The sequence below is a fragment of the Emiliania huxleyi genome, assembly GCF_000372725.1.
Source record: "Emiliania huxleyi CCMP1516 unplaced genomic scaffold EMIHUscaffold_259, whole genome shotgun sequence".
NCBI classification, from domain to species: Eukaryota; Haptophyta; order Isochrysidales; family Noelaerhabdaceae; genus Emiliania; species Emiliania huxleyi.
Window position 1 is genome coordinate 68311 of NW_005200095.1, and position 10660 is coordinate 78970.

General features: G+C 66.3%; 1 protein-coding gene across 1 annotated transcript; it reads left to right on the forward strand.

Annotated features, from left to right (window-relative positions):
- Nucleotides 1-4769: 4769 nt before the first annotated feature.
- Nucleotides 4770-8903, forward strand: EMIHUDRAFT_237914 (DNA polymerase eta; the record flags this gene model as incomplete). Its single annotated transcript, XM_005777653.1, has 11 exons — nucleotides 4770-4907; nucleotides 4984-5177; nucleotides 5425-5594; nucleotides 5674-5822; nucleotides 5955-6089; nucleotides 6157-6347; nucleotides 6447-6681; nucleotides 6790-6962; nucleotides 7153-7251; nucleotides 7382-7711; nucleotides 8801-8903. The coding sequence occupies 11 exons, from the start codon at nucleotides 4770-4772 to the stop codon at nucleotides 8901-8903; spliced, it is 1917 nt and encodes a 638-aa protein (XP_005777710.1).
- Nucleotides 8904-10660: the final 1757 nt, after the last annotated feature.

A 10660-nucleotide genomic window follows, 5' to 3' on the forward strand; every position in this document is an offset into this window, starting at 1 on the left:
ATTTTGCACTAACCCACTACGCGCAAAAGAGAGACATACCGCGACACACGGCGGCGCGCGGCAGAGGTGACCACACAACACGCACACCGCTGTGCACGCACGATTTCTCATGGACATGGTACGGCTTTTCCTTTATTTACCGTACAAGGGTTTACGACACCGTGGTCCGTGTGCGCTCTGGTTACTGCCTTATAGGGTACTGCGGGCTGGCTACGCTCCCAATTCTTGTGAAAACTGGTCTTGCAGATAGTACATCGACGGCTCGAGGACGACCCAGGACGTAGAGCAGTCGGGCACGCGGAAGATATCCTCGTGTCGATGATGCAGTCCTCGCCGTCCGGGCTCACGCATAGTCGACGCGAGAGCTGCCCTACACAGACGTCTACTGTGAACCACCGACGAATAGAGCACAGGTTTTTGGCCACGAGATCCGCCTTCGAGGTCGAGCCGAGGCTGCCGGCGTCGTCTCTGCTGCTCTGGGCATCACCTGCACAAGCCAAGCAGACTTTGTTGCAAAAGCGGAGGCGGGTCGACGCGCCGCGCGCTCACATACTTGGGCTCCCATCTCGTCGCGCGCGAGTCCAGGCCGAACCGACCAGCTGCCGCCGCAGCGAGTGCGGCTGGGCTGCAGGCAGGCCTGTAGCAGGCGCTCGGCACGCTGTCCGGAGGCGCTGTGGCTCACAAGCGAGCGCCTGTGGCTCGCGAAAAAAGTCGGGAAGGAGGGTTTCACAAATTCGAAGCGTTTCACATTTCTTCCACCCCTCCCTAGAGATGTAGAGCGCTGTGCGTGCGAGCCCCGCAGAGGTGCGGGCGAGAGGGCGGCCCGAGCCCGAAAGGGCCCGCCCTCGGCGTTGCTCTACATGGTAACGGATAAGAAGAGAAACACCCCCGGACTGGGACGCCGGCAGTCGAGTCGGGACACGCTGTGGTTCAGACGTCCCCCCCCTCGACGCAGTCGAGTCACTGACATGAATAGGGAGGAGAAAGTGTCCCCCACATATCACCACAGACGCAGCACAGGGGCTCCAATCCTGTCCCAGCCTGGGGGGCCTCGCTAGATCTCCAGTGGGGAGTGCGAGGGCTGGATCGACTGCAGTGTGGGTTGTGGACCGTCGGGATAGCGTGTGGCGTAGATGTTCTCCTGGAAGTAGAGAGGCCGATGTCTCTCGCCCTGCAGGAAGGAGAAACTCGGATGGTTGAGTGAAAACTCCTCCCTGCGGTATGTGCGCAGAACGGGTTGCGCTATGTGCAGCACGGTGTTGAGGGCTCGGGAGGGCAACGACGGCGGCGTTGCCGAGCTCGTACAGGGGCCTCAATCCTGTCCCTGATGGGGTGCGCCTCTCGCCGCGCGCGTAGCAGTCGGCGCGCGGGTAGCCTCAGAGATGCGCAGAGCGAGATGCGGTTATCGGCGAACCAAGCCCTGGGCTTGGATAGGGCGCGGCGTAGCCGCGGCGCAGTGGATAGCGTGAAGAGCCCACTCACTGTCGTGAGCAGACCGCCGCTACCACGTGCGAGCCCCGCAGAGGTGCGGGCGAGAGGGCGGCCCGAGCCCGAAAGGGCCCGCCCTCGGCGTTGCTCTACATGGTAACGGATAAGAAGAGAAACACCCCCGGACTGGGACGCCGGCAGTCGAGTCGGGACACGCTGTGGTTCAGACGCTGTGGAGCGCTGTAGAGCTGTAGAGCTCTACATCCGCCGCGTGACGAACTGCGTGCGTTGTAGAGCGATGTAGAGCGCGATTTTGCTGTAGAGTTTGTTGTAGAGGCTCTACAGCCAAACCGGCGGGAAGGCAGTGACTCAAAGAGGTCGAGCCGCGCTAATGGGGTGTCTCCGAGCTTACTGGAGCTCTGATGGACGGCCCTGACTATCCCTGACACACAGAGAGTCACTCTGACGACACACAACACCCTACAACTGCGTCATGACCAGCCTGCCATGCGTCGCCAGTGCCGCATTCGTCGCAGTGCTTCTGTAGCAGGCGGTGGACTGTCGGCTGCGAGGACGGTCGCATTTGCGCGAGGCGAGGCGATCATTGTTGAGCGTTGCATGCGCCATGACTCGCGCCAGCGAGCGCGTTCGGGAGCTCCTGGCTGAGCGTTGAGTCCAGGCGAGTTGCGCTGGCCAAGATCGCTACGCCGAGCCGAGCTGACGCGCCGGGGCGCCGGCCAGTCGCAGCCGTGAGGCATGCCACAGCAGCAGAGGCACCTGCCACCCATTGGGCGGGCAGACAGAAGGCCAGGGCAGCACTGGCAAGTGCAACGCGCCTCATGTCGGAGAGCGACCGTGCCTCGTTCGTATGATGTAGAGTTTGTTGTAGAGATTTCACGTTGTAGAGCGCCTCTACATCGCTCTACAACGCACGCAGTTCGTCACGCGGCGGATGTAGAGCTCTACAGCTCTACAGCGCTCTACAGCGCTCTCCAGCGCTCTACACCTCTACAGCTCTACAGCGCTCTACACTCTACATCCTCTACACCCTCCCTCAGGAAAGGGCCTTCGTACTGAACACTCGGAGCTCTACTAAACAGAGTGAGGAGGAGGGGAGGGGGCGCTAGAGGGAGAGGGCAGTGTTGCGCTGGACGAGGGTGAAGCCGAGCGGCAGCGGGTCCGGGGCGCATCGGGCGCACCGCTGCCACTAGAAACGACCCTGTGTGTCGTGGCAGCGCGGTCGGCCAGCAGTGCCGCCGCGGCAGCATTGTTCCCTGAGCGGTAGAGCGCCTCGCGCGCGTCAGCGAGCGCAAACCCCAGATCTCGACGAGCGAGGGCCGACTCGGCCGCCGGGTTAGTTGGTGGTTCCTGCGATTGCGCGTATTGCGACAGCCACTGCCCCTGCGGCGGCCGCGGCTGCTGCCCCCCTCGCGCTCCCCGCTCCCGTTCCCTAGTGTCCCTGATCTTGGATCGTCCATCTTCCGTAAATATAACCGAATTTCCTTAGACGTCCTCCGGCCGCCTCCTTTGGCAGTCCTAGCGCGCTTCGCGCCCGACAAGGCGAGCACCCTCTCGCTCGCACCGACGGCGGCTGTTGAGCACGCTACAGTAGCCTCGACGTCCTAAGCTCCTTGTTGGCGAAACGTCTCGGTTTTCGCTACTGCCCTCAGGCCTCAGCATGGTTCTCGACGAAATCATTGTCGCAGCGGTGTCAGCAGCAGTTCCCGTTGTCCTTACTGCAGTGCTCCCAACGAAGTGCTGCGCGTGGCCTGGGTCTGTGAAGACACCGAGCACCGAGCGGAAAGTTGATGCCCACAAGGCAGAGGTGCGAAAGTGGGTGGCGCAGCTGCGCTGCGGAGGGGACGGGCAGAAGGAGCAGGCCGCGAGGGAGCTGTGCAACCTCGCTAGCAACTCCGATAACAACAAGGTGGCGATTGCGGAGGCGGGTGGCATCGCGCCGCTGGTGGCGCTGGTTCTCGTCGGCACGGACGGGCAGAAGGAGAAGGCCGCGTTGGCGCTGAAGGTCCTCGCTACCAACAACGCGGACAACAAGGTGGCGATCGCGAGGGCGGGCGGCATCGCACCGCTAGTGGCGCTGGCTCGCGATGGCACGGACGGGCAGAAGGAGAAGGCCGCGGGGGCGCTGAAGGTCCTGCAGAGCAGGCAGAAGGAGGCTGTCGAACGCTCTCGGAGGCAGGCGGAGGAAGAGCTTCCGGCTAGGACGGCGCAGCTGCAGGTCGCGGTAGCGGCTGCGGAGGCGGGTGACTTCGCGCCGCTGGTTGCGCTGGTTCTCGTCGGCACGGACGGGCAGAAGGAGAAGGCCGCGTTGGCGCTGAAGGTCCTCGCTACCAACAACGCAGACAAGAAGGTGGCAATCGCGAGGGCGGGCGGCATCGCACCGCTAGTGGCGCTGGCTCGCGATGGCACGGACGGGCAGAAGGAGAAGGCCGCGGGGGCGCTGAGCAAGCTCGCTTGCTACAACAACGACATCAAGGTGGCGATCGCAATGGAGCAGCTACGCAGCGGAGGGTACGGGCAGAAGTACGAGGCCGCGGGGGCGCTGGCGGTCCTCGCTCGCAAGAACGCCGACAGCCAGGTGGCGATCGCGCGGGCGGGCGGTATTGCGCCTCTGGTGGCGCTGGCTCGCGATGGCACGAAGCCGCAGCTTGGCACGCGGGCCGCGGAGGCGCTGAAGAACCTCGCTCGCAACGCCGACATCAAGGTTGCGCTTGCACGCGCAGGGTGGCGATAACCCCACGCGACTCGCACAGCATTCGAGAGGCTCTGTCTGCCGGTTTGAGCAGGCGAGCAGGCGAGGAGGTGCGGGTTTGCAATTCACCGGATTCGCTTAATAGGCGGCTCCGGTGGTTTGCCTGTGTTAGTGCTAGCACGCGCCAGTCCGCACTTGTATCGAGCCTGTCTGTTGTGAGAGAGAGTTGTTGTGTGAGTGAGTGAGTCACACACACACACACACACACACACACACACACACACACACACACACACACACACACACACACACACACACACACAAAGAAAGAAAGAAAGAAAGAAAATAGAGAAGCCAAGAGAGTGTGGACCCAGGCGATCGACGAACGACGAAGCGGCGTCCAAACTGGAGAGGCTGGTGTTTGTGGTGCACTGACCTCCGAGAAACCCCTCTCTCTTCTAAGAGTCCTCCTACGGGAATGTACGTTGAGCCACATAAAATGAAAAAGAATCCGGTGGCGCGCACACCCACAGCGGCCGCCGCGGGCACGCGGATTCTTTTCTCATTTTATGTACCCGCCGCCTGACGCCCACCCGGAAGCTTTCTGTTTTGCCAACAAGAGACCACATCCATGAAGGCTCGCGCCATCGTCCTACTGGACCTCGACTACTTCTACTGCCAAGTCGAGATGCTCCGCAACGGGCTTCCGGCGGAGCGGCCAGTCGCCGTAACCCAAAAGTTCCTCGTCGTGACATGCAACACCCTCGTCGTGGACGACGGAGGCCGTAGCTCGCTGCCCCGATTTGCGGCTGATAGCCGGTGAGGACCTGACGCCGTATCGCGAGGCGTCTGATGAGGCGATGCAGGCGCTTCGCGCCTTTGGGCCGGTGCAGCGAGTCGGTCTGGACGAGTTCTTCATCGACGTCACAGCTGCGGCCGAGGCGCGTGCTAGCGCTGGCGCCTGGGCGCCAGGCACGCACGTCCACACCGCCGCGCAGGGCACGACCACGGCAGAAGCTCTCGCCCGCGCGGGCACCGCGTACCGCCCGATGGACCTGCGGGCAGCGAGCAGCGGCAGCGGCGGCAGCAACAGTGGCGGCGGTAGCAGCAACAAAAGCGGCAGCGACAGCAGCAGTGGCAGTGGTGGCGGCAGTAGCGGCAGCAGTAGCAGCGGCGGCGGCGGCGGCGGCGGCAGTGGCGGCGGCGGTGGCGGCGGCGGCGGCGGCGGCGGCGGCGGCGGCGGCGGGCTCGACTTGCTCCGTGCGGCGTCTGCAGTGGCGGCGGAGGCCTGCCGTCCGCCGCGCAACGGGCCTGACCAGCTCCGCCGGCGTCGCGCACAACAAGCTGCTCGCCAAGCTCGCAGCCTCGCTGCACAAGCCGGACGCGCAGACCGCGCTGCCCGCCTCCGAGGCGAGCGCGTTCGTCGCGCCGCTGCCGCTGCGCGCGCTGCAATACTGTGCTCGCAATACTGTACCGCGCTTGCAATACTGTGCTCGCGACCCCGTCCCAGAATTGCGTCCCCTTGCGGCGCGTAGGCGCTCGCGCGGCGGCGGCGCTGCACGCCACCGGCTGCACCACGGTGGCGGAGGCGCGAGAGGCGGGGCTGGCGGCGCTGCAGCGCGCGCTCGGCGCCGCCGCAGGGCGGAGGCTGGCGGCGCAGTGCGAGGGGGCGTGCGCCGAGCCGGTGGAGGAGATTACCCGAGATTACCCGAGATTGCCCGAGATTGCCCGAGATTGCCCGAGCCGGTGGAGGAGGAGAGCGGGCCGCCGCTGAGGGGAGGAGTCGTCAGTGGATGGGGCGTCCGTCGTGGGTTAGGTCAAGGAGAGCGGGCCGCCGCTCTCGGTGACGGTGGAGGACTCGTTCAAAGCGGCGCACTCGGTGGAGGCGCTGCGGCTGGTGCTGCAGGTGCTCGCGCCGGACCTGCGGCGGAGGCTAGCGGACGAGGCGGCTGTCGCGCGGCGCCTCCGCCGTCGAGGGCGTGGACGGCGTCTCTTCACAGCCCTCCTGGTGTGAACAGGCGGCGTCGCGCGGCCGGTTTGCGAGCTCGCTACAGGTGCGGTGGCGGCACCACGGAACACGCACGATGCAGAACCCGACCGGCGAGCGCGACGCGTCGGCGGCCCTCTCTGCGTCAGTCGCTCGTGCGCCATGCCGTCGGGCGCCAGCGGGGAGCGAGGCGCCGCCGCCATCGCCGCCGCTGCTGAGGCGGTCCTGCGCGCGAACTTGCGGCCGCCCCAACCCTCACGGTGGTTGCCCTCTCGGCTGCACATCTCGGCTACATCTCGGTTGCGTCTCGGTGCTGCGTAGGCCGCCGTTCCACCTGACGCTGCTCGCCCTCTCCGCCACCAAGTTTGCGCAGGCGGGCGGGCTGCAGGCGGGCGGGCTACGCGACGCGGCGGGCTCGCGCGGAGCAGTTGCCGGCGAGAAGGGCGCGTCGCCACAGGCGAAGCAGGCGGCGGCGGCGCATCGAGATTTCCGCTCGGGGTATCAGTTGGGCCAGGGCTCTCCGGTGGTGCTGATGAGCAAGGCGGAGGAGAGGCGCGTGCGGGAGGAGGAGGCGGCTTTGGGCGCGCGGACGGGGGCGGCGGCGGCGGCGGCGGCGGGTCGGGGAGGGGCGGCCAGCGGGGAGGCGGGCGGCGTGGCCCTCGAGGACTGGAGCGAGTGGGCGTGGGAGGGCGGCGGGGAGGAGGAGCTGTGCGGCGGCGACGAGGAGGCTGGCGGCGCAGAGCCGCACGACGTGGGCCCCTGCTTCCCCTCCCTGCGGGAGCTGGGGGCACGGAGCCCGAGCGGAGAGGCGGGAGCGAACGAGGCGCAGGAGGCAGGGTCGGCCGAGGCGGCCGAGGCGGCCGAGGCGGCCGAGGCGGCCGAGGCGGCCGAGGCGGCCGAGGCGGCCGAGGCGGCGGCCGAGGCGGCGGCGTCGGCGGATTGGGGGTGCGACGCGTGCACTTTTCTCAACCCCCCCGGCCGGCAGAGCTGCGAGATGTGTGGCACCCGCCGGGGAGGGTCGCCGCAGGCTCGCGGGCAGGAACCGCCTGCCCGTGTGGAGCGAGGTGGCGCCAGCGGCGCGCGGAGGCCGGGAAAGCGCGATCGAGGACACAGCGACCACGAGGGAGTGCCGCCGCCACGGCAGCTGACGCTGAGGCAGTTTCTAGTGTGAGAGGGCCCGGGGTTGTGCGTTTATAGAGGGCGACTCTGCGAGTGCGCGCTCTCCTCTGGTCACGCCCCTCTCCCTCTGTTGCGAGCGTCGTCTACTTGTGTTCCAATGTGTTGCGTCTGTACGCGGGAAACATGGCCTCCCACCGCATCGGCGCCCGCCTCTCTGGCCTCTCCCCGGAGCAGCTGCTCGTGATCATCAAGGAGCAGGGTCTCTCACGCTCGCAGCTGTGCGCCATCATCGAGGCGCAGGCGGGCGAGAGCGCCGCCGCGCTGCGCGTGGCGGAGGAGCACGCCGCACGGCTCGTGGAGCAGCCCGAGTGGGTGCTCTCCGAGGTCCTCCTCTCGCCGGACCTCGCCCCGCACATCCTCGCCCAGCTGCCGACCAAGGCGCACGCCGCCAAGGGGACATGCCGCGCGTGGCGCCGCGCCTGGAAGGAGATGCTGAAGACGCGCGAGAGGCCGCGCATACTCGTGATCAGCGGCGAAGACAGCGTTGGACGCCTCGTCAGCTCGCTGGAGCTGGAGCGGTACGACCCGTCCACAAACGCGTGGGAGGAGGAAGCTGTGGCGCCGATGCCGACGGCGCGGGGGAATGCAGGCATGGCGGTGCTCGACGGCAAGCTCTATGCGGCGGGCGGCTACAACGACGACGACGGTCCAATTAATGTCCTGAGCTCGGTTGAGCGGTACGATTTGGCTACGAAAGCATGGAAGGCGGTGGCGCCGATGGCGGCGGCGCGGTTTGCTCACGCCGTGGCGGTGCTTGACGGCAAGCTGTACGCTGCTGGCGGGCGTGGGTACCACGGCCGCCTCAGCTCGGTCGAGCGGTACGATCCGGCGACGAACGCGTGGGAGTCGGTGGCGCCGATGGCGGTCGAGCGGTTTGCTCCCGCCGTGGCGGTGCTCGACGGCAAGCTGTATGCTGTGGGCGGGGTCAACGACGACGACGACTTCCTCGGCTCGGCGGAGCGATACGACCCGGCGACGAACGCGTGGGAGGCGGTGGCGCCGATGGCTTCGGAGCGGCAGGCTCACGCCGTGGCGGTGCTCGACGGCAAGCTGTACGCTGTGGGCGGCATCAACGACGACGAAGACCCTCTCAGCTCGGTCGAGCGGTACGATCCGGCGACGAATGCGTGGGAGGGGGTGGCGCTGATGGCGGAGGCGCGGACTCTTGCCGCCGTGGCGGTGCTCGACGGCAAGCTGTACGCGGTGGGCGGGTACGGGTACGGCGCCTCCCTCAGCTCGGTTGAGCGATACGATCCCGTGACGAACGCGTGGGAGGCGGCCGCGCCGTTCACGGCGGCGCGGGTTGCTCTTGGCATCACCGTGGTGTAAGTTTGAGGACGCCTCTCGGGGCACGCGCTTTCCGCTCCAAGCCCTCGCTACCCCATTCCCACCGATGGCGCGTCTGATTTATTTTTGGCCAGTGCGCCAGTAAAAGCTAATAAAACGCACGCGCGGGGTCCCGTACCATGCGGAATCGACCCTATCCGGTGCTCAAGTGCTAAAGTGCACACGCCACAAACGAGGGGTGGACGGCAAAAAATAAATCCTGTTTTTTTGTCGGGCTGTGTGAGCCCGAAAAAGCAGGACAGCTTCGGCTGAGGGCTGACAAGCTGCCGAGCCCAAATCACTGTGCTCTCCTCCTTTCTTTTTGGTTTTCTAAAATCTCTCTCTCGAAAAGGGCGTGCACTGGCGCACACCCCCCGAGGCGGAGCACGACGGCGGGGCGGTTGAAGAAGGCGGCGCCGATCAGCGCAGTCCAGCCGTCGCAATTCTGCAGGTTGACCTCCGCGCCGTGCTGCATGAGCAGCTCGACCACCCGCTCGTGACCTTTGTTGGCGGCGTACATCAGCGCGGTGTTGCCCTGGCTGTTCTGCAGGTTTATCTCAGCCCCGTGCAGCAGCAGCAGCTCGATCACCCGCTCGTGGCCGTTGTTGGCGGCGCGCATCAGCGCGGTGACGCCGATGCTGTTCCGCAGGTTGACCTCCGCGCCGTGCCGAATCAGCTTCTCAACCACCCGCTCTTGGCCGTAAAGGGCGGCGTACATCAGCGCGGCGAGGCCGCTGCTGCTCTGCTGGTTGATCTTCGCCCCGTGCCGAATAAGCGACTCGACCACCCGCTCGTGGCCGTGGCTGGCGGCGAACATCAGCAGCGTGATGCCGCTCACGCCGCCTCTCTCGCACGTCGCGTCGGCCCGCCCGCCGCCCTCAAGCCACGCCAGCACCGCCTCCTCCTCGCCACGCTCAGCCGCTGCCACGATCTCATCGGATACCGCCGCGGCACCGCTCGACGCCCGCTCCGCCGCCGCCGGCGACAGATTGCCCGGCCGCACCCGCACGCTCTCGCCGCTGACCTCGAGCGCCACAGCGTACCGCCCGCCCTCGAAGCTCCGCGCCACGCCCCGCTGCCCGTTCAGCTCGGGGCGGGAGGAGAGCCCGCCGAGCACGACTCGCTGGCCGAGCAGCGGCGCGTCGGCAGGCGACGTGCCGGCTTCGTGCTGCATCGCCACCCACTCGTGCTGTTTCTTTTGAGCAGGCGCAGGCGCGGAGGGGGGCAGAGCCTGTAGAGGATGTAGAGTGTAGAGCGCTGTAGAGCTGTAGAGATGTAGAGCGCTCTGGAGCGCTGTAGAGCTGTAGAGCTCTACATCCGCCGCGTGACGAACTGCCTGTGTTCGGCTGAGGGCTGAGGTAGAGCCCGACCGACAAGAGCTTGCCGAGCCTGACCTCCCGAAGGCGATGCGCGAACCGCGAGAAGGAGCGGTGCCGGTGGGGTCCTCACCCCGGCGGCCCACGCACGCCGTCTGAGCCCCTAGCGCAGCGCGAACTCGCTCTGAGCCTAGCGCAGCGCGAGATTTGCGCAGCAACCCGGCCGGGCAACCCTTACTTACGAAGAAAGTTATAAAAATCTTTAATCATCAGGGTAACAGGGACGTCAAAGACAGTGGTCAGTACACTCTCAGCTCAGCACAAGGAGCACGCACCACAGCTTGTTTGTGGGAGGGGGCGCATGTGCACGTGCATTAGCTGTGTCGTAAGGCGCGATACTCTCAACTCTGCCGCGCGGAGAGGGGAGGGGGGGGCGAATTCACCGCCTGCTCCCGTCACTCTGGCCCGCAATACTTCTGGAGGATGGCGGGCTCGGAGAAGGTCAGGAAGCAGTCCCGGGGGCCTATTCACACTTGCGGCCGTGAAGCTTTGACGCGACTGTGGGTGCTCACGTGAGCTGGGAAGGGGCTGGCTGGGTGGCTCGTTCGTGGGGGGCAAAGTGTGCTCGTCGCTTTCCTCTTGCGATCTGTCTATCATTGAGCATGGCGGGGCGCCGCCGGGGATACCGGCGAGTGTCTTGTCTTGTGGTTCTGT